The sequence below is a fragment of the Nematolebias whitei genome, chromosome 24 (assembly GCF_014905685.2).
Source record: "Nematolebias whitei isolate Nwh7 chromosome 24, NemWhi1, whole genome shotgun sequence".
Taxonomy (NCBI): Eukaryota; Metazoa; Chordata; class Actinopteri; order Cyprinodontiformes; family Rivulidae; genus Nematolebias; species Nematolebias whitei.
This window is the reverse complement of record NC_056521.1, coordinates 1,977,031-2,001,407: the sequence shown is the minus strand read 5'-3', so window position 1 is coordinate 2,001,407 and position 24,377 is coordinate 1,977,031. Positions and strand designations below refer to the sequence as shown.

Below are 24,377 nucleotides of genomic sequence, written 5' to 3'. Positions count from 1 at the left end.
TTTGTTTCTGAACATGTTTCAATTACAGTAATCCCTCTTCTATCATGGGGGTTCTGTTCTCAGCCCCCCCCCCCTCCCCCACAATAAGTGAAAAACCACAAAGTAGGAATACAAGTAGTAAAGTGTAGTTTATTTTAGTATTTATATACAGGTATATACTAAGGTGTTTTAAATCCTTCCCACACTCTTATATTCTAAACAATGTTTCTAAATTCTAAACACTCTAAAAGAGCACATAATGTCATGATCTCGGCTCTCTGTCTCCAGCTGCCCTCTGCCACCTGCCAGCGTTCTCAGCTATGCCCATTTCTCCGCTGCAGAGCAGAGATTCTGACATGCTGCAGGAGGAAGCTTCTCCCTGCACCTGTGGTCTGCACACAGGTGCAGCAGGTGCTAAATAATTTAAAATATATATTTTAATTTAAAAAAAAATCCATGCCAATCCAGCCACTAGGGAGCGCAAGCCAGTGTATCTCTTGTGCCAGTCCCAAGCCCAGGTAAATGTTGATGGTTGTGTCAGGAATGACATCAGATATAAAACACTTTTGCCAAAACCATAATGCGAGTTCATCAAAGCAAAACCATACCGGATTGGTCGAGGCCAGGGTTAACAACGACCACCGCCGGTGCTGTTGACAAACAGGGTGCCGGCGGAAATTGTATTACTGTTAGTTGAAGACCACGAGGAGGTAAACGTGTCAGGAGACAGAGGGAGAAGAGGAAAGTGAAGAATGTAGGACTATGGGTTGCAACTCTAAATGTGGAGACAATGACAGGCAAAGAGAGAGGTGGCTGACATGATGCAGAGAAGAAAGGTAGATGTTTTATGTGTCCAAGAGACCAAGTGGAAGGGCAGCAAGGCTTGCAGCATTGGAGCAGGATTCAAACTGTTTTACCATGGTGTGGATAGAACAAGAAATGGAGTAGGTATGGTCCTGAAGGAGGAGTTGTCAAAGAATGTAGTAGAGGTGAAGAGAGTGTCAGATAGGGTGATATGTCTGAAGGTATAAGTAGAAGGTCTGATGCTAAACATCATCGGTGGTTATGCTCCATGGGTTGGATGTGATGAGGAGGAGAAATATACATTTTGGAAAGATGTGGATTAAGTGATAGAGAGAATTCCCATGAAGGAGGGAGTGGTGATCGGAGCAGACCTGAAAGGACATGTTGGTGAAGGAAACAGAGGGGATGAGGAAGTGATGGGTAGGTTTGGTGTCAAGGAAAGAAACCAGGAAGGACAGATGGTGGTGGATTTTGCCAAAAGAATGGAGATGGCTATAGTCAATACCAATTTCCAAAAGAGGGAGGAACAATGGCCGATAAGAGTGGAGGAAGGAGTACACAGGTCAACTACATTCTGTGTAGAAGAGGAAACCTGAGGGAGATTGGGGACTGTAAGGTTGTGGCAGAGGAGAGCGTGGCCAGACAGCATTAGATGGTTGTGTGTAGAATCACTGTTGCTGTGAAGAAGAGAAAAAGAGTAAAATCGGAGAAGACCAAATGGTGGAAGATGAAGAAGGAAGAATGTTGTGAGAAATTCAGAGAGGAGCTGTTAAAGGCTCTGGGTAGTAAGAAAGAGCTTCCAAAGGACTGGGCTACTACAGCAACAGTAATTAGAGAGACAGGTAGGAAGGTACTTGGTGTGTCATCTGGACAGAGTATGGATGATAAGGAAACCTGGTGGTGGAATAGTAAAAAGTAGGATGCCGTTCAAAGAAAGAGATTAGCCAAGAAAAAATATGACAGTGAGAGGACTAAAGAGAGGAGACAGGAATATAAGGAGATGGGACATAGAGCAAAGAGGGCAGTAGCTAAGGCAAAGCATAGGGCGTACAATGAGTTGTTTGGGAGACTGGACACTAAAGATTGCAAGAAGCACTTTTACCAATTGGCAAGACAGAGGGATCAGGCTGGAAAGGATGTGCAGCAGGTTAGGCTTCAATGAGCTTCAGTGAGCAGCCAGGTACTTTTAACGAAGGACGGTCCACCTCCGTGGAATCGTTGTTTTCGCCTGGAGGAGACGCTCTGATGCTTTGAAGCGCCGCCGGAACCGGACCGGAGCAGAACCGGAGCAGAACCGGGCCAGGGACAACTTCAGCCTCTTCGTCTCTCAAGCTGTGGTGTGCCGGAGCCGGACTGGAGCAGAACCGGACCGGACCAGTGATGACTTCAGCCACTTCAGCCTCTTCGCCTCTCGTGCTATTGGAGCGCCGGAGCCGGACTGGAGCGGAACCGAACTGGACTAGTGACATCTTCAGCCTCAGCCTCTCTGGTCAATCTCGTTTTTCACCGGGGGTGCCTCTCGTGCTGTCGGGGGGGGGGGGGAGAGACGTGCAGAGAAGCGGAGGAGCGGCGCTGCGTGGTGCTAGAGAAAAGTTTGGAGTTTGCATCGGAGTTGCTGCAGGCCTCCATCCAAATTCACCTGGATAATAATTGTTTTTATTTTGGATCACGTTGTTGTCCCCTTTTGGCCTGAAATGAGCTAGGACCATGCCTTTCATTTCAGGAGGATTTTCTGGCAGCTCGCTCTGTTATTTGCTGCGAATTATATGTTTCTGTTTCTGCCTGTTGGTTCTGGACCCAGCTTCTGTTTCCCATGGGAGTATCCATCCATCTTCGCAGGGGGGCCGGAACCCCCCTCAGCCCAACTCAAACTGCAGTTGGGCCACCTCGTCAGATTTGTTTGCCCATTTGATTTGTGATGTTTTATGGTCTGAGACTTTTCTGCACCATTCATATTATTGTCATTATTTTCAGATCTCAGATAATCTGGAGTCACCGAATCTTGTTAATATATCTTGATCTGCCCATCATTGCAACTTTCACTGTTTTGGAGTTCTGAATGATCGCGTGTTCATTAATGTTTCTCATGGGTCAATTATGAGGGCTAAGTGTCACACTACTAACTCCTGTAATTACACATCAGTCATGAAAAACTCAAGAAAATGTCTGATAATAATGTTGTTACTGCTCTCAGGGATTCAGCCCAACCCTGGACCCCCCCCCCCCCCACACACACACACTATTTATAGGACACCAAATGACTTTAAAAACGTGTCTGGACTTCATTTTCTGTATGTAAACGCACGTAGCCTTCTGAGAAACTGGAGCAACAGCCACTGGCCCAGACAACATCCCTGGAAAATTGTTGAAGGAATGTGCTGATCAGCTCTGTGAGGTGCTGGCAGACATCTTTAACACCTCACTTACCCTGGAGACAGTTCCCACCTGCCTGAAGACTGCCACCATCATCCCAGTCCCAAAAAGCTCTACAGTGACTGGTCTGAATGACTATCGGCCAGTGGCCCTCACCGCAATAGTCGTTAAATGCTTCGAAAAACTGGTCATGACTCACATCAAAACAACCATCAACATCAACGAGGACCCTCATCAGTATGCATACCGTGAGAACCGATCAACAGAGGATGCCATCTCCTCTGTGGTCCACACTGCACTCAACCACCTGGAGCAGAAAAACTCTTACGTCCGTATGCTCTTTGTGGACCACATCTGCCTTCAACACCATGATCCCCCAAACCCTGATGGACAAACTATCCACACTAGGACTAAGCCCCTCCATTTGTAACTGGGTACTAGACTTCTTAACAAACAGACCACAGTTAGTGAGGATCCACAACTTCTCCTCCTCCACCATAACCCTCAGCACTGGCTCTCCTCAGGGATGTGTGTTGAGCCCCCTCCTGTTTACTCTGCTCACGTATGATTGTGCAGCTACCCATCCAGGCTGTCACATTGTAAAGTTTGCAGATGATACAGCGGTGGTAGGATGCATCACAAACAATGATGAGTCCAGCTACAGGCAAGAGGTGGAACACCTGGAGAGCTGGTGCAAAGAGAATAACCTTCACATCAATGTGAAGAAGACAAAGGAGATGATTGTGGACTTCAGAAGGAACAAAAACATCTACACCCCCCTGAACATAAGAGGATCTGCGGTGGAAGTGGTCTCCAGCTACAAGTACTTGGGTGTGCACATGAATGACAACCTCAGCTGGAGCAACAACACCACCAGCCTGATCAAGAAAGCTCATCAGAGACTCTACTTCCTCAGACGGCTGAGGCGAGCTGGTCTGGGAAGCTCAGTCCTCACCTCCTTCTACAGGTGTGCAGTGGAGAGCATCCTGTGCTCCAGCATCAACGTGTGGCATGGAGGCTGCACAGCTGCAGAAAGAAAAGCTTTACAGAGAGTGGTGAAGGCTGCACAGAAGTCTGTCGGAATCAGCCTCCCCACCATCACAGACATCTACACCTCCAGATGCAGGAAGAGGGCCACCTGCATCATGAAGGACCCCACTCACCCAGCACAAACACTTTTTGCCCCACTCCCCTCAGGAAGGAGGTTGAGGAGCATTAAGTGTAGAACCACTAGACTGAGGAACAGCTTCTACCCTGAGGCTGTTAGACTCATGAATCTCTAACCAGAATAATCACTGTGAAAAACCACATCATGTTGCTGCTGATCTGTTTCAATGTTGATGTGTTCATGCGTGCACATCCGCTCACACAGACTCATGTTCATGTTTGTGCTGATGTTCAATGTTTTTATGTTATGAGTGCTTAGTGTATATTTAGTTGATGTTTTTCTTAGTTCATATCTTAGATGTTATTACTGTTTTTCTTATACATTTTATTGTTGGATGTAACTGGGACCCTGTGTACATAATTTCGCTCCACCACATGTACCACATGAGGTGCGAATGACAATAAAGAATCTCTGACTCTGACTCTGAGAAAACTTGATGCCTTGAAAATTCTGATCAGTTCTTCTGGGGCAGATGTAATCTTCATCACTGAAACCTGGCTCAACAAATCTGTACTGAATAATGACAATGAAGATTATTCATGCTTTTATTTCTTCTCGTTTAGATTATTGTAATTCCCTTTTTACTTGTTTTAACAAAACTGCCGTTGCTCGTCTCCAGTTGGTCCAGAACGCTGCTGCAAGGCTTTTAACAGGAACTAATAGAAGGGCTCACATTACACCAGTTTTATCTTCTCTTCATTGGCTGCCTGTTGAATTTTGAATTAATTTTAAAATCTTAGTTTTGACTTTTAGAGCTTTAAATGCCCTGCCCCTGTCTCTTCGTGTGACCGTCTCTGTTGATTCTTTTAAAACGCAGCTTAAGACATTTTTATTTCGACAAGCTTTTAGTTAAATGTTTTACTGTTTTTACCAGCTGTTTTTACTGTTTTTATTAATGAGCTGTTATTATTTTTATTTTACTTTAAGCCTTTTTTATTGTTGTACAGCACTTTGTGATTGTATCTATGATAAGTGCAATATAAATAAAGTTTACTTACTTACTTCATAATCAAACTTCTACAAATCAAATCCCTCCTACAAGTCAATCCTCACTTAATCACACCTTCTCTTTTTCTCCATTCTCAGTCAGTGAGGTCAATAAACTGTTAAAAGATCTTGATCCTAAAAAATCTGCAGGTCCAGATGAACTTCCACCTTATTTCTTAAGGCTGGCTGCTCATATCATCACAGTCCCTGTGACCCACATCTTCAATCTCTCCATAAGCCAAAACTCCATTCCAGATGCTTGGAAAACAGCCTTTGTTCTTCCTTTGCTGAAGGGAGGTGACCCCACCTCACTGAACAACTATGGACCAATCTCTAAACTCTGCATTTTAGCCAAGGTTCTAGAAAAACTGATAAACTCTCAAATCAAAAATTACCTGGACTCATTTAACATCTTACCTCCCCATCAATCTGGTTTCAGGAAACAACACAGCACAACAACTGCTTCACTTAAGGTTCTTAATGACATTGTTGAAGCACTGGATGCTAAGGATTATTGTGCTGCACTTTTGTCTAAAGCTTTTCACACTGTGGATCACAACATCTTGTGTCATAAACTCTCAGAAATCGATTTCTCAGAACACAACATTGGTTGGTTCTCTAACTATCTCTCAGACCTGAGGCAATGTGTTCAACATAATGGCACTTCCTCCAGTTATTTAACAGTCAACAATGGTGTACCACAAGGCTCAGTCTTAGGACCCACCCTCTTTACAATCTACATACATAATGTAGTGAACTAGACCTCCTACATCAACCTGTCTCCGAAGACCTTCAGGGGACAGGAACTGTCATTTCATTGATTTGAATCCAGAACACAAATTATCTCATCAAGAGACTATTTAATTGTATCCTGAATTAATCAATTGAAAGAACACCCTTCCTTTTTCTATATTATCATTACTATTTTACAATATCTTGATAATCAAAAGTGTGTTTAGTTCATTCCATTTCTAATGTTGAAGTAAACCACTCATTTAAATCAACTGTGAAACAGTAGTAATGATTTTTAAACCTCATTAGACTTAGATCATACAAGTTAAATGTCTATTTACGAAGTAAGTGTGCATTTTACTCTTCTATCTGAATGAGGAGCGGATTTGATGTCGGTCAAAAGTCAGAGAACAATTATGAGAACAAAGTGGCTTGTTTTAAAACTCTCAGACAGTAAATAAGAAACTGGCGTGCCTGAAAGTCTGTTACTTCTTCAAAATATTTTCCTGTCTGTACTAACCGTTCTTAAACCGTTCTTCTGCACTGGTTACCGGTTCACTTTTGAATCCAGTTCAAAATACTCATGTATGTCTACAAATCACTGAACAGTGTCGCCCCCCCATCTCTCTGATCTGCTACAACCGTATGTCCCACCACGTTCCCTGAGGTCAGCGGACCAGTTGCTCCTCACAGTTCCAGGAACTCGTCTTAAGCGCAGAGGTGACAGGGCCTTCTCTGTAGTAGGTCCAAGACTCTGGAACGAGTTACCTCTGCTTGTCAGACAGGCCCCCTCCCTCTCCGTTTTCAAGTCCCGTTTAAAAACTCACTACTATTCAGTAGCTTTCAACACCAGGTGATCTGTGTTTTGATCCTGTATGCTCCACACTGGTTTGTCGTCATTATCTGCACCGTTTTTATGTCTATATTCTGATTTTCCTCATTTTTGTATTTTGCTTGGTGTGTTACCTGTTGTTCTGTCTGTACAGCACTTTGGTTGACCTTGTCGCTGTTTTAAGTGCTTTATAAATAAAGTGGTATGGTATGGTATGGTATGGTAAAAACATTTCTGCTGTCTGCGACTCCTAATAACCCTCTGACATCACTAAAACTCCACCCCTGCTGGTTGTGTTAACCAATCAGGAAGTACCAAGTAACAGGAAGTGGATACCCTTTAAAAGTCGACACTTCTTGGAACTATTCAGTCTTACTGGAACTTTCAGTTCTTACTGAAAGTCTGTTTTGGAGTTCTGGCTGAGACTCAGTCTTGCTGGAGTCTTACAGCTGAACTAAATAGCTGATGGAATTTGACCATGAGCCAAGGGTCCGTCCATTCCAGCGGAGTCATAGCACGCCTCGCTGTGATCTCACCCTGAGCATTAAATGCTCTCAACTTCTTAGGAAGCTTATTCTGTTGAACAGAGTACCTAGACACTACTTGGGAAGATTCCCAGCCACTCTGACCGGAGACGCTGAAAGGTAACGTGAAATGGACCTCTGTACCGGAGCTGATTTATCTTCTGCAAAGGTAACGAGTCGTCACGCACCGAGTGTACCGTGGGCTGAGCTGGGGTTGGATGAAGGGTGCCATTCCTGGTCAAGACATTTTCCTTCCTCCATCTAAATCTCCTCTTTAAATCTAAATCTATCCTCTTGAAACCTCTTCACCAGTAAATCAAGCTAAATGCCTTCAGAGATTAATTATTCTCTATCAGTAATCCTCTGTTGTTTTGTTATTTGAACTTACTAAGTTTATTAATCAGAAACGGATCAGCAAATCGAGTGTACATGTTTTGATGTAAAATTTTGATTCTGTTAAATAAATGACCGCATTTATTCTGATGGGTCAAAGATAAATTACGTCTCATGTCACTAATTATACACTCCACTCTCAAGTTATCTTGGTCACATGGCAGCAATTTAACTTGGAAAAAGAAATAATCTGTTGTTAATTAAACAATTAATATTCTTTGTGCTTGAACTAGCCTTAAGAATAATTAATTAATAGGATGTCCACAGCGAAAGCTGTCCCGACATACTACATATTTGGTGGCTCGTATGCTTTCTGAAGAGATAAATTATATGTGACTTGATATTGTGGAAAACGCTTCATGTTGGCATAAAAAGTCCAAGTTTTGACCTTGGAAAGATATTTTTCATGGCTGTGGTGTTTAGAACGATACAGTATTGTGTTGATGTTCATTTGAAGCTGGAAATTGTCATTCTGTGTGTGTGTGTGATTAAGCTGTAAGCAGAGAGAAAAGACGCATCATTCTGTTGAAACTATTTTCATAACCGGTGGTTGTACGGTTCCGACTCGGTTCTGATAAATGGACTCGAACGAGTCGTGTTTTACATGGGGAAACGCTGTCTGTGAAACTGAGCGCCGACTCAGAAGCTGCTTGAACGTTAATCGCTACATTTCCACAGTTAATTTGTGCATTTTTAAAGCGTTGATGAGTAAAATTATCGCCGGACTGTTGAAGCTAACTGCTAGCTTACACAGGTACACACGAGCTGTGATTGGTCAAGGACCGCTGTGTGAAACGTTCTGATTTGCTGAGAAGCCGGTGACGTAACGCCGTGTACGTCCACTCACTCTGGCGTCCGTGCGAAAAGCCCACCACAATGTCCACGTATCTGTAAAGTCACGTGACCCCGGAAATGAAGCTCGTTTTCAAACGGAGTCTTCTTTAGTGGTTAAAAAAGCGGAATAAAAGCCCTCAAATCGGTCCTAACCTGATGAGTTTATGCCTAAAGAGCGTGTTTTTTAAGCGACGCCACGTTCAAGCTTTAAATCCATCTATAAATGATGATTTGGACCATGTTCGTCCGTTGCTAATCGAAGCTAACGGCTAACGACCGGATGTCAACAGGACGGTTCACAGGAAGTCGTCAGTGACTCGTACCGTCTAAGACGTGTAGCTATAGTCACTCTGTAGTAAAAATAAGCTTGTACCACCACCTGCTGTTGAAAACACCAATAACAGTTTTCAGAACTGAAAGCTGAAACCTTGCTTTTGAGTCATTTCTTTGAAAAGCTTGTGGGTAAATAAAAATGTTAATCACGCTTGGTTTATAATTAACTGTTTGATAGCAAATTCAGGTAAATTAAACTGTCAGACTTTTAGTGAAAATTGCAGGTATTAATTTTAAGTGCATCTGAGTAAATAAACACTGGAATAGCCTGGTTCATTGTATCTGTTAGAATTAATCTCATGTTAAGTGACACTGCCACAGGAGGCATTTACTTACAATATTCATGGATGGGGTAAAACCTAAAACAGGTGTCCAATTATTGAAAAGTTGGCTTATAACAGTACTTTGGGGGAACCGCAGAGCTGATTAGTGTGTGAAACTCGTTGCTCACTTAAATGCAAACATTTACCTGTTGAAAAACTCTAAGATTGTGACGGTTTAACCTGATAGGTTTTGTTGAACAGTAAATACGACCATGGCAGATTCAACAAAAGCTGATCCTGCTGATCCTGCTCCAAGTGGTGTTAAGAAAGACTGGCTTGAGAGAGCTCTGACGCTGCTCACAGATTCCTTATCTCCATATGGTGACCAGGTGGAATGCATGAACTCAACAGATTTACTGGACGAGCTTAAGAAGGTGTCACTTCTGCAGCCATAAAGAAGTCGGGCTACGAGCAACTAGCTAAAATAGCACTCTTGCTAAAAGCTGAGTATTACCTGGAGGCCAGCAGGAGAGAAGCCCTTGAAATAAATTTGAAATGCGACTCAGAGGACCGCGAAGCAATACATGATGAGTATCTACAACTCAAGGCACAGTTTCAATTTGAAAAGGAGACCTGGGAGGAAAAATTGCAACGTGAGAAAGTGTTTTCACAAGCTCAGCTGTCGTTGCAGGCAGACTCATATGAGGAAATGCTATGTGAAGGAGGGGTAGAGTACCAAACACTGTGTTCAGACAATGATATTCTGCACCAACAGTTGTAGCTAACATCAAAATCTCTGGACGAGTGCAAATTGGAAAGAGCGGCATTAGTCCAACAAGGCGTGCGTTTACAAAGTGAGTGTCATACATCACGTGAACGGTTAACAGCCTGTGAGGCAAAACTTGCCGTAGCCACAAATAAAATCTCTGACGAGGGGAAAAGATGTCTGGAACTCAAAGACAAACAGGGTCAGAGTCCAACCATCACCACCTCCACGTGATTTTGTTGTACCTCCTACACAAACTCTCCTTATGCCACCTCCACGTGATTCTTTTGTTCAACCTCCACTAAGCCTTCATCCTCCGCTCTCAATAGCAGTATTGCAAAAATAGCAAAATATGTCCAACGCTTCGAGCCAGGGCCGTTGGGTTCGACCGACACTAAGGCCTATCTGCAAGACCTTGACTTCAACTGGGAAGCTATCCGAACGCTACAGTTGAGGATAAAATAGGTTTGATCAGGCTCACTGTAGCCAGGACGGTGTTTTCCTTTATTGAGTGTCAACCAGATGCTACAAGGAAGGATTACAGCCTATGTGCTGCTCTAATTAAAGAGTATACCCTTTGCTCGGGACCTGGCGGTTATCCAGCCGCCGACAAGGTCATGCAAGGTAAGAATGAACACCCAAGGGCATATTATTCCAGAATTTTGCAGGCTTATTTTGGTTACAGGAACGAAACCGGCATGGAGGAGGAGGAGGCGTTTAAGTTCGTTTTCAGCAAAAATCTCCACCCTGACATAAGGACGTCAGTACAGATGATGGCTAATTTCAAAGAAAAAACCATCAGTGAGATAAAAAATTGTGCTGTGAATGTCTTTGAGGCCTGTTCACAGGCCAAAACACCCATTGAGGTGCTCCCAGGTGAGAGGATTCCTTCTCAGTCATTAGAATTGGAAGGGACGAGAGCTTCAACTCCCCTTCCCAAGAAAGGCGAGAGGAAACGAGATTTTCCATCTGCCAAACCACAACAGATGAGTGCCCCCTGGTTCAGATGAGATCCTAAATGGTTTCCCAAGAAACCAGAGGATGAACGAATGTACCAGAAGGGGGGCACACGTCCTAAGAGTAAAAAGTTTGGCACCCAAGGTAACCCATACAACCAGGGATCCCACCGGAACCCCAGAGGAGGGGGCCTGCTCCCACTCCACGTCGGCCTGAACAGCCTGAGACGAAAAAGAAACAGCAGTGGGTCCAGAAAAAGAGCCCCAGACCTCTGAGCTCAGACGAGACAGAGACTGTGCGTCGGTTCTTAGAAATATTGAGAGGTATTGCCACGGACAAACAACCTGACGCGTTGTGTGGCAATATCATTGCTAATGAGTCAGAACACACAAACAACACCGGGTAGATAAAAACATCCCTAATGCATCCATACATTTCTATGCTGATGACACAGTTGTTTAATGTCGAGCTAAAACAATTGATAAGGCTTTCCAGCTGTTGTAAATTGCATTCAACAACATCCAGACAGATTTGTTCCGCCTCAAACTTGTCCTAAATGCCGACAAAACCAAAGAGATGCTTTTTTCAAATAGGAAGTTGGTCCCAGCAGTTCTTCCTCTGATCTCATCCTCAAATGGTGTCCCCATTGAGTTTGTTGATTCCTATAAATATTTGGGTATCTTGGTCGACTCGCATCTCTTTTAAGCTTCATGTGAAAAACTTGGTAAAGAAACTGAAAGTTAAACTGGGTTTCTTTTTCAAAAACAGATCCAGTCTAACCCTGAATGCTAGGAAACGCCTTGTATCTGTGACTTTCCTTCCCTCCATTGATTATGGTGACGTTATTTACATGAACGCTCCTACAAGAACCCTGCAGATGTTGGATGCTGTCTATCATGGTGTACTAAGATTTATAATTGGCTGTGATTATCATACCCACCACTGCACTCTGTATTCACTGGTTAACTGGACATCATTAACTTCATGCAGACTCTCTCTCTGGTACATTTTCATCTTTAAATCACTTCTTGGTCTGCTACCTTCGTACATCTCCTCTTTCATGTCTCTGCGTGAGTGCAGCTACAGCATGCGCTCTCAGGACATCATTACCTGCAGTGTTCCCTCAGTGCAAACTGAACTAGGCAAAAGGGCCTTCTCCTACTCTTCTCCTGTTTCTTGGAATATCTTACAAAAAGATCTGAAGCTCTCGACCTTTGACCTCTCTAAGTGGCTTTAAGAATCTGTTGGACTCCTGGCAAGGAACAATGCAGACATGTTCCTGTTTTTAGTTTTTTACATTCGCCTTAGAATCTAGCTGTTTTTTGATACTTTTCTTTTCTTTTTTACTTTTCCTTCTTTTTAGCCATCCTATTTGTTAAAAATAGGATGACTTTTTATAACTGTTTATTGTTGTCACTGTTGTCCATTGTTGTCATCATTTTTTGTTGAAATCAGGTCTCTCTTGTAAATGAGTCCTGGAGGATCAATGGGATTTACATGTCTAAATAAAGGTTGAATGAATAGGCTTATTAAAGATAGGAATGGTAATGTTCTAACAAGTGAGGAGAGTGTGACGGGAAGATGGAAGGAGTACTTTGAGGAGGTAATGAATGAAGAGAATGAAAGAGAAAGAAAAGTTCATAGAAACTGTGGACCAGGAAGTGGGAAAGATTAGTGAGGGTAAAGTCCGGAAAGCTCTGAAAAGAATGAAGAAGGAGAAGGCAGTAGGACCTGACGACATACCAGTGGAGGTTTAGAAATGTCTTGGAGAGATGGCAGTGAGGTTTTTGACTCAAATATTCAATGGCATATTTGAGGGTGAGAAAATGCCTGAGGAATGGAGAAGAAGTGTGCTGGTGCACATTTTTAAAAACAAGGGTGATGTATAGTTATAGCAACTACAGGGGAATTAAGTTGATGAGCCACACGATGAAGATCTGGGAAAGAGTTTTGGAAGCAAGACTTAGACGATAGGTGACTATCTGTGAGCAGCGGTATGGTTTCATGTTGAGAAAGAGCACCACAGATCCATCTTTGCTTTGAGAATGCTGATGGAGAAGTACAGAGAGGGTCAGAAAGAACTCCATTGTGTCTTTGTGGATTTAGAAAAAGCATCTGACAGAGTGCCAAGAGAGAAGATGTGGTATTGCATGAGGAAATCTAGAGTGGCATAAAAGTATGTTAGACTGGTACAGGACATGTATGAGGACAGCAGGACATGTATGAGGACAGCAGGACAGTGGTGAGATGTGCTGTAGGAGTGACAGATAGCTTCAAGGTGGAGGTGGGGTTGCATCAAGAATCGACTCTGAGCCCCTTCTTGTTTGCTCTGGTGATGGACCGACTAACAGATGAGGTCAGGCAAGAATCCCCATGGCCTATGATGTTTGCAGATGACATTGTGATCTGTGGTGAGAACAGGGAACAGGTGGAAGAGAACTTGGAGAGGTGGAGGTGTGCACTTGAAAGAAGAGGAATGAAAGTCAGCCGTAGTTAGACAGAGTACATGTGTGTGAATGAGAGGGAGGCCAGTGGAACAGTGAGGCTACAAGGAGCAGAGGTCACAAAGATGCAAGACTTCAAGTACTTGTGGTCCACTGTCCAAGAAAATGGGGAATGTGGTAAAGAAGTGAAAAAGAGAGTCCAGGCAGGATGGAGTGGATGGAGAAAAGTTTCAGGAGTGATTTGTGACAAAAAGGTGTCAGCAAAGGTCAAAGGAAAATTTTACAAAACAGTGGTGAGACCAGCTATGTTGTATGGTCTGGAGACAGAGACATGGACAAAAAGACAGGAGAAAGAACTGGAAGTGGCAGAAATGAAGATGGTAAGGTTCTCCTTAGAAGTGACAAGGCTGAATAAGATTAGGAATGAGATAATCACAGCACAGGTTGAACAACTGGGAGATAATGTTAGGGAGGCCTGACTGAGATGGTTTGGACATGTCAAGAGGAGGGACCATGGGTATATTGGTAGAAGGATGTTAGAAATGCAGCTGCCAGGAAAAAAACAAAGAGGAGATATATGGATGCAGTTAGAGAGGACATGAAGGTAGTTGGAGTGAGGACAGAGGATGCAGAGGACAGAGTGAGGTGGAGGAGGATGACTCGCTGTGGCGACCCTGAAGAGGGAAAAGCCGAAAGAAGAAGACGAAGAAGAAGAAATAAAAAAATCCATGCCAATCGTGCGACTCATCCATCAATCAGCCAATTGTGTGTCATGTCCAATCTTACTTTGAAAAACCACGAAAGTCGAATCGCAGAGTAGCAAGAGTTTCCTCTAAACTTTACTTGTTTGATTACTGTTTGTTGTCAACCTCATTCAAGATGGCTGCTGCAGCTAATTGACCTCAGCCAACACAGAAGTGTCTTTACCTCAGTGAATTTTACAGACACTGAGCTAAAATGTGGTGTGGTAGTAGCTGAGAGTCATTCACAACATTCTTCAAGAGCTAAGGAATCATGTCAGATTGTTCAAGATATCACAACATCTCTGGAGATTGAACATCAAGTTTGTTTCAAGGTTTGATCAAAACATCTTTCAGCTGGATCAAAGTTTTTCAGAGTTCAGAGTTTTTAAAAGTTTTGTTTTGTTTCTAAACTTACATGTTTTATTCTTTATTCAGATTGTGGAGCTGCAGTTTGTCAGAGATCAGCTGTTCTTCTCTGAGCTCAGCTCTGAAGTCCAACCCCTCCCATCTGACAGAACTTGACCTGAGAGAAAACAACCTGCAGGATCCAGATGTTCAGCAGCTGTTGGATCTTGTGGAGAGTCCAGACTACAGACTGCAGACTCTGAGGTCAGTAGAAGGTTGGAGTCGTTCCTGCTGCTTTCAGCAGAATTGGACTAAAGCCGGTTGTTGTCAAAGCAAAGCTCCAGTGTTTCCAGTAAACCTGCAGCTTCCCAGTAACTGTATTTCTGAATGAATGTATGAGAGGAGAACAGGGACTGGTTTCAGGATCAAACAGAAAGACAAGAAAAGAAGGAAAGAGCGAGCGTTACTTGAAGGAATGCAGATCACTCACCAAAATAACATGTCATGTGATCATGTGGGAGTGGTGGCGCAGAGGTTAGAGAGGTGGGCTTGTGATCCGAGGATCGCCGGTTCACGCCCCGGCCCCGACAACATCAAAATTGTGGGTGGGGTAGGTGAAACACCCACACTTGCCCCCACCCTCATTCGCCCCACTCTGGGCCCATGAGCAAGGCCCTTAACCCCCACCATGTGCTCCCCAAACAGGTCTCTCTTGAAAATGAGTTCTCTTGGCTCAATGAGACTAACCTGGATAAATAAAGGCTAAATGAAAAAAAAAAAAAAAAAGTGATGTCTCAGCTGATCTGTTAGTGCTTGGAGGATGTTGTGAATGACTGTCAGCTACTACCACACCACATTTTACATCAGGATCTGTCAAATTCACTGACTTACACATATTTATGTCTAGGCTCAATTTGATTAGCTGTGGCAGCCATCTTGAATTGTGTTGACTCCAAAAGTTAATCAGTTGAAGGTGAACATTTCAGATTTATTTACTACAAGTTTAAATAAAGTCCATCCAGTGGTTTATGAAATATTTTGATAACAGACAAGCAGGGTTGACTCCCAACAGTTTTAAGTTTTACCCAAAGATGTTGCACAATGTGTTGTGATTGAAGTTTGTGTTGGTCTCTCTGAAAGACTCATTTATCTCTTCTGCTGCTTCTTCTTCTCTCTACAGCTGGATGTGATTGTTGTGGAGAGCTGAACATGATGGTGTGTTTGTGGGAGAAGATGAGCTGTGTCCTGATGATCCACAGAGGTTGAAGCAGCAGCAGCTTGTATGCAGACACTCTGACTGGACTGTTTGTGGGAGGTGGAGAGGAGAGCTTCATCCAGCAGTGACTAACAGAAGAATCAGTGGAGATGACTCTCAGGGCTGCAGTGGGAACTGATCTGAGAATAGCTCTACTGTCTCATATACCATACCATTTTATTTACAGAGCACTTTAAACAGCAACGGGGCCAACCAAAGTGCTGTACAAACAGAAACAAACAGGCAGAGCACACAGCAACATATAACTCTACGCAAAATCAAAATAGAGAAACAAAATAATAGCAGATAACATAATGTCTAACACAGTGTGATGCATACAGGTTCAGCACAGATCTACAGTGTTGAAAGCCGGGGAATAGTAGTGGGTTTTTAAGTAGGATTTAAAAACTGTGAGGGAGGGGGCCTGTCTGACAAGCAGAGGTAACTCGTTCCAAAGTCTTGGTCCTGTTACAGAGAAGGCCCTGTCACCTCTGTGCTTAAGACGAGTTCCTGGAACTGTGAGGAGGAACTGGTCCACTGACCTCAGAGAACACGGTGGGACATACGGCTGCAGCAGATCAGTGAGACTGGAGGGGGCAGAACTGTTCAGTGATTTAAAAACATACAGGAGTATTTTGAACTGGATTCGAAGGTGAACCGGTAGCCAGTGCAGGGAGGCTAGAACTGGTGGAAATCCCTAGGAGTTCAAATGCTTAGGCTGTAAACCTCCAAAAAGTGTGAAATTTTGGACCTAGATCCAAAATGGCTGCCTTCCTGTTTATTGGTATGAAGAGGTGCCAGGCTGTTGTGGCTGTGTATGGTTCTTCCACATGCTGCTGAGGCTCCAGTTTGTTCAATGAGTAAATTAAGTTGTCAATATGTTTTGTTTCTTAAGACTTATTTGTTGAATCCAATAAACGACACCAAACAAGAGTCAACAGCAGAATAAGATGTTTGGTTTTGTCAGAGAAGATTTGACAAGTTTTACATGAGCATCATCCTCATTTAGTTCATCTCCTAAAATGACAAATTCATCCAAAAGTTCTATGTTCAAAATATTTCTGTGATAATTCAATCATGTTTCAATCATTTTACAACAAGCTGTTTGGTTTAATACCACTGTAAATCAATGTTGAAAGATTATTATCAAATTTCATACTTGATGATGTAAAAGCTTTTGTTTTATTTTGCTGTATTTCTTTATTTTATTTTACTTTTGATTACAATAAATCTTGTGATTGTGGAATAGTTTGCATCCTGGTAATAATTTGAGTGGAATGCACTGATTTATTTTCAATAGAACAAAACATCTTCATTTTAATTTGAGACCTAATTTTGAGAATCTTCCATCAGTTGACATCAAATTGCTGGTGTCCTGCTACAAGTCCAAATTCTTAGTTTCCATGTGTTCAAATGCTCCATAAATCACCAGAAATGGACCTGAAACGGACCTTTAGATGACACTTGAACAAACATTTAGTGACCACCATCATTATTATGGCGTGCGCGTCTCCCTCCACGGCTGTGCCTGTGTTGGACAATATCAGGATGTGTTTAATCAACGCAAGGTCTGTTTCCAACAAGACGTTTATCCTCAATGACTTTTTTAAAGATGAGGAGTTGGATTTTCTGTTCGTCACAGAATCATGGATTTCTGATGGTGAGTCCAGCGCCTTGGTGGAACTACTTCTGTGTATGTTTCAATGCCCCGCGGCCATCAGGTCGGCGCGGGGGGGATTATTAACAGTTTTTAAAGCAAACTTTGCGTGTAAACAGTTGTCCATCCCGGTGTCCCGCTCCAGCTTCGAGCTGAGCGTCTTTGAACTTGGACACTCTCCTCCGGTCCTGTGTGCGCTCATCTACCGCCCACCTCGTTCTAAGGACTTCATAAATGAATTCTCTGACTTTTTGGCTGATATCACTCAGAGATACACTCACTTTTTGTTTATTGGTGACTTTAATTTGCATGTGTGTTGTCAGGAGAAGCCCTTAGTGAAGGACTTTCTAGATTTATTGGACTCTTTTGGCTTAGCTCAGCAGGTGAGCGGCCCCACCCAAGAACATGGTCACACGCTGGACCTTGTTTTAACACGCGATGTCTCTGTTTCTAATTTGAAAATCGGTGACAATGTTTTTTCAGATCACATGCCTGTATTGCTTGACTTCACCCCCCCTTGTCCTACTGCTAAGACGCGCGTTACTGCACGTACGCGTTCCATTAACCATTTCACTGCTGCTCGTTTTAATGAAGGTTTTAACTCTGAGAGGATCGAACAGTTCCCGGTGTCTCCTACCACTGAGGAGCTAACCTCTCAGTTCAACTCTGCCTGTTTAAATGTTCTGGACCGTGTTGCTCCCCTTAAGACCAGAAAAACTAAACTTAAATCAGAGCCTTGGCTGAATGACGTCACTCGAGCCGTTAGGCGGCAGTGTCGCAGAGCTGAACGAAGGTGGAGGATGGACAGGCTGCAGGTTTCTTTTCAAATGTTAAGGGAGAGTTGGCATCACTATCAGAAAACCGTTAAAGCTGCCAAATGTAAATTCTTCTCTGATTTAATTGTCTCCAACTCCCACAACCCCCGAGTTCTTTTCTCCACCCTGAACTCAGTTCTACACCTCAGTGAGCATTCACCTCTGGAAGCCTCAACTGAGCTGTGTGAAAACTTCCTCCATTTCTTTTTAGAAAAAGTGGCAAACACCCGGGCACTCATTTCTCTACCAGCTCATGATCTGTCCATCCCATCTCAGTGTGTGGCTGTGTTTGACCACTTTGAGCCCATCTCTCTGTCCTCTCTGGAGCAGGTAATGTGCAGCATGAAGCCATCTGGTTCCCCCTTTGATGTGGTCCCCCCTCGACTGCTAAAGGAAGTTTTTCCTACCCTGGGTCCTTTTATCCTCGCTATTCTGAATAGTAGTTTATCCTCAGGTGTGGTGCCAAAGACTTTTAAACATGCTACTGTCCAGCCCCTCTTGAAAAAACCTAAACTTGACCCCTCAGTCATGTCCAACTTCCGGCCTGTCTCCAGACTCCCATTCACCTCTAAACTACTGGAAAAAATTGTGGAGTCTCAGTTGAAACAGTTTTTGGGGGATCACGCTATCCTAGAGTTATTCCAATCTGGCTTCAAATCTCGCCATAGCACTGAAACTGCTCTACTGAAGGTTTTTAACGACATTTTCATTTCCACAGACGCAGGTGATTCTGTGCTGTTGGTCCTATTGGACCTTACATCTGCTTTTGACACCATCGACCATGAGATCCTCATTTCTAGACTGGAGCAGTGGGTGGGCATCACAGGGTCAGCCCTTAAATGGTTTGGGTCCTACCTATCTGACAGAACCTTCTGTGTCAATATCAAAGATTCTAGTTCGGCATCGACAGCGCTCCAGTGGGGGGTACCGCAGGGGTCCATCCTCGGTCCCCTTCTCTTTTCTTTATACCTGCTGCCACTAGGTGCTATCTTCCGCAAACACGACATACCCTTTCATTTCTACGCCGATGATTGCCAAATTTACTTCCCCCTGAGGCACAGAGGCACACGCTCTATTCAGCCTCTTCTTGACTGCCTGGCTGACATCCGGGACTGGATGGCTTTAAACTTCTTAAGCTTCAATGAGAAGAGGTCTGAAGTCATGCTGTTCCATCCCAGTGGCTCACTCATGAACCATGACATTGACCTTTTCTCTCTAGCCCCGCTAGAGAAACAAAAGGTCACTAATCTGGGGGTGATAATGGACCCATCCTTAAAACTCAACAGTCACGTAAACATGATGGTAAAATCCTGTTTTTTTCAGCTGAGACGGCTGTCTAAGCTGAAGCCTATACTCTCCAAAAAGAACCTTGAGACAGTGGTCCACGCCTTCATAACATCTAGGCTTGATTACTGCGATTCACTTCTGTTTGGAATCAGTCAGTCCTCCATTGCTCGTCTACAACTGGTCCAAAATGCTGCAGCCCGATTTTTAACTGGTACAGGCTATAGAGAGCACATCACGCCAGTTTTGGCCTCCCTGCACTGGCTACCCATTCACCTTCGGATCCATTTCAAAATTCTCATGTATGTTTTTAAATCACTGAACAGTTCCGCCCCATCCTATCTCACTGATCTTCTGCAGCCATATGTCCCACCGCGCTCTCTGAGGTCAGCAGACCAGATGCTTCTCTCAGTCCCAGAAACCCGTCGTAAGCTCAGGGGTGTCAGGGCTTTCTCTGTCGCAGGTCCACGACTGTGGAATGAGTTGCCACTGAGTGTCCGGCAGGCTCCCACACTCTCAGTCTTTAAGTCTCGCTTGAAGACCCACTTCTATTCTCTTGCCTTTAACACGGTGTGATTTGTTTTGGTCCGGTCTGTTCTCTACTCTGTTGGCCATTTTAGTTAGCTTCTGATGCTATTTGTATCTGTATTTCTATTTTATGTTTTCCTGTCCGCTGTGCATGTTTGTGTTCTTTTGTACAGCACTTTGGTTGGCCTTGTTGCTGTTTTAAGTGCTATATAAATAAATTGGTATGGTATGGTATGGTATTATTAGTGTTTTTACATAAATAAATAGTGTTATTTAAAAATTATTAATAAATATTCCATTAAGTAAATAAATGTTCCCATGAAATAAAACATAAAAAAATTAGTTTTTTCCAAGATTTACTTATTTATTTATTTCACGATATATTTTATTTATTTATTTCAAGATTTATTTATGTAATAATCGAGTTTCATTTTGTGACACTTTTATTTTGTAAAGCTACTTTACATATTTCAGGGGCTTTTATGTTTTAACCCGTTTTTCATTTTAAGCTCTTTTTATTTCATGTTCTTATATTCAAATGAGGAGGTGGGGTTTTCTTTGTGGGGCAAGTCTGGTCAAATCATTGACCCAGACCTAAGCTTTGAAACCTACGTCACTGCGTAGTGACACTGTGGAACGTTTACGTCTCGTGCGCTATTTGTCCACAGACCACAACAAAGTGGTGTTACCGCAGTATCCTCCATAATACTGAAAAGCAGCTCGAAACAAAGTGGACTATATCACGCCAAACTTCTCACAGATGACAAAAAACGGTACATGGAAAAAGTAGCTAAAACTGGAAATGTCGACCCATTTGGAAAAAAATAAATGGAGCAGATACCCCGAAAATTTGCCTTCGCTGACATTCCCAGTCATTTTTGCCTACCTGGTCTGTGTCAGTGCTTACACAGCAAATACTTTTAAGAGTTACAATTCACTGGAAGAGCATGTCCAACTACAAACGGCTGTGTAAATGGACTGTACTTGCATAGCAGATTTCTGTCTTATCAAGACACTCAAAGCGCTTTAATTACAATCTGTGCCCTCATTGACCCATTCATACAGCTCTATACTAGATCTCTACAAAGCTAATTGAACAAAGAGACTAATCAGAGCTTTTAGATCACATTCATACACCGATGGGACACACATCGGAGGCAATGAAGGATTCAGTGTCTTGCCCAGGGACACTTCGGCACGTGACTGCTGGTGGATTCTAACCCCCAACTCTTGCATTGGAGGACGACTGCTCTAACCACTCAGCCACAGCCGCACGTGTACACGATTTGAACATTGTTAACCCCTCAGATTGTGGTTTGAACAAAGGTACGTTGTTCTTGGCTCCTTAATTTTACATAAATGATTAATGCACGTTATTTTAGAATCAATCAAGCTTCTGTATGCTATGAGTATTAAAAAGGGTGAACACGTGATTTTTTAAAGTATGTTTTAAGTTTTACAAAGCTCCAAATTGAAACGGTTAAACGGCAATTACACCAAATTTTTACTACCTTGAGCTTGTCTAATAACAGCAATATGTAGACTTTTAAATCTTGATTAGATATATGTATATATATATATATATATATATATACAGAGAAACGCTGGAGTCAGGCATGTGATGCTGCAGCCATGTCTCAGTGAAACACATAACACTGCATTCCCGACACTCTGGATGGGTCCTTGTTAGGGCTTGAAGTTCATCCAACTTGTTTCTCAGTGATCTCACATTGCCCATCATGATCTATGGAAGAGATGGTTTGAACTTCATTCTTCTCTCTTTCTCTCTCTTCTTTGCTCCTGCTCTGCATCCACAACGCCTCCTTTTAAACTCATTTGGGATTTGGGGCTGTAGCTGAGATATTATTTGAGCTTTGGAGATGTTGATCAGCTGCTCCCGGTTGTAAAAAGCCACCTTGTTGTTATGGTTACGCATCATAACAAATGTCCAAAAGCAAAGATATTTCTGTAAAAATCTTTCCAGTTGCACAGCATCCGACACCAGAGGAAATAATCATCCAAAAAACAGTGATTTATATCCAGAAAAAAGAGGAATTAAAGTTTTCAAAAGCAATATCTCAGAACGAAAGTAACAAAGCTGCTCCAACATGCAGCCACCTTGAGCAGCGCATTTCTAGAACACATGTTCAAGAAGGACCATCAGCCTAACAATGGATCATTAGCACCTGATGGCTGTTTACTGTTCACAGAGGGCTGAGTGATACTAGCAATCACAGCATTGTAAGAGGGGGACAGTTGAACCTGGAGGCTCCACCCCTGTTTAATGATGGACGGTTTCTTTTCACAAAGATGGCCTCCTTTACTCCTCTCTCAAACCATCGTTCCTCTCTGTCCAGGATGTGAACATCTTCATCCCTGAAAGAGTGACCGCTGGCCTGGAGATGAGTGTAGACCGCAGAGTCCTGGCCTGATGATGTTGATCTTCTGTGCTGGTCCATCCTTTTGGCCAGTGGCTGTTTTGTTTCCCCGATGTAAGACTGATCACCCTCCTGACACTGAACAGCATACACAACATTACTCTGTTTGTGCCGGGGGACTGGATCTTTGGGATGAACCAGTCTTTAATGTATTTTGGGGTTTAAAAGCCACTGGGACGTTGTGTTTAGAAAATAAACGTCTCAGTTTCTCTGATACTCCCTCAACATATGGAATGACCACTGGTCTGGGTCTGGGTTCCTCCTTTTCACCTGTTGGCTGACTGGAGTCCTGTTTGGGTTTCTTCTTTCAGGAAGGCCCAGTTAGGATATCCACATTGCTCTAGAGCCTGTCTTGTGTGGGATTTCTCCTTCTGTCTGGCTCCTGAGCTAGTGGGGATGCTGTCTGCTCTGTGGTACAGAGTCCTGATGACTCCTAACTTGTGCTCCAAAGGGTGATGGGAGTCAAACTGCAAATACTGGTCTGTGTGGGTGGGTTTGCGGTACACCTCAGTTTGCAAATGTCCTCTATCAGAGACTGAGACCTCACAGTCCAAGAAAGCCAACTTGCCATTTTTTTCATCTTCTCGTGTGAACTTGATGTATTTATCCACAGAGTTGATGTGGTCAGTGGTCAAGCACAGAAGATCAACATCATCAGGCCAGGACTCTGAGGTCTACACTCATCTCCAGGCCAGCGGTCACTCTTTCAGAGATGAAGATGTTCACATCCTGGACAGAGAGGAACGATGGTTTGAGAGAGGAGTAAAGGAGGCCATCTTTGTGAAAAGAAATCGTCCATCATTAAACAGGGGTGGAGGCCTCCGGGTTCAACTGTCCCCCTCTTACAATGCTGTGATTGCTAGTATCACTCAGCCCTCTGTGAACAGTAAACAGCCATCAGTGTGCTAATGATCCATTGTTAGGCTGATGGTCCTTCTTGACCATGTGAACAGCTGGTTCTGGTTGTCAGCAGCAAACGGGTTGATCCACTCTGAGAAGGTGCTATTTAAGAGACTGAGCTGAATACAGCACCTCAGACTGAGGAAGTCCTCAGGATGAGAGACGAAACATTTCTACATTTTTTTGTTGTTTTGCTTTGTTTTGTTTTTCAGGAAGAACATATCAGAAACGAAACAATCAGGAAAATAAAAACTTGTGTGGCCCCCGGAGTCCATCCAGTCCTCAAAGCAGAGCCAAACAACAAAATGATGAAAATTGGGATTTTAATCAAATAAATAACCTTTAGTCCCGTTTCTAAACAGAAGTCCTCTATTTGATTTTTAGTGCTTCTGTTGGAAACTGGTTTGTTTTTAACCAAAAGAAGGTTTAAGCTTTGTAATGTTTGAAAGATAAAAGTTTGACCTGAGAGGAACTTTGAACATGTGAAAATGAAGAAAATGTGCCTTTAAATGTTGCTTTGTTTTCAACAAGTTGAATAAATCAACTTGATTAAGGGAGCTCATCGGGGACTCTGCTTCCTCAGACGGCTGAGGAGAGCTGGTCTGGGAAGCTCAGTCCTCACCTCCTTCTACAGGTGTGCAGTGGAGAGCATCCTGTGCTCCAGCATCAATGTGTGGCATGGAGGCTGCACAGCTGCAGAAAGAAAAGCTTTGCAGAGAGTGGTGAAGGCTGCACAGAAGATGTTGGAGTCAGTCTCCCCACCATCACAGACATCTACACCTCCAGATGCAGGAAGAGGGCCACCTGCATCATGAAGGACCCCACCCACCCAGCACACACACTTTTTGCCCCACTCCCCTCAGGAAGGAGGTTAAGGAGCATTAAGTGTAGAACCACTAGACTGAGGAACAGCTTCTACCCTGAGGCTGTTAGACTCATGAATCTCTAACTAGAATAATCACTGTGAAAAATCACATCATGTTGCTGCTGATCTGTTTCATGTTGCTGCTGATCTGTTTCATG

General features: G+C 43.3%; 1 protein-coding gene across 1 annotated transcript in view; it reads left to right on the top strand.

The window, feature by feature from the left end:
* LOC119429184 (NACHT, LRR and PYD domains-containing protein 12-like) overlaps window positions 1-15,810 on the top strand; it is a gene marked incomplete at its 5' end in the record, with an annotated part of 59,816 nt that extends 44,006 nt beyond the window's left edge. Inside the window, 2 exons of the mRNA XM_037696863.1 lie at window positions 14,568-14,741; window positions 15,658-15,810. Coding sequence (XP_037552791.1) covers window positions 14,568-14,741; window positions 15,658-15,667 — 184 coding nt within the window. The remainder of the gene's footprint in view (window positions 1-14,567; window positions 14,742-15,657) is intronic.
* Window positions 15,811-24,377: the final 8,567 nt, after the last annotated feature.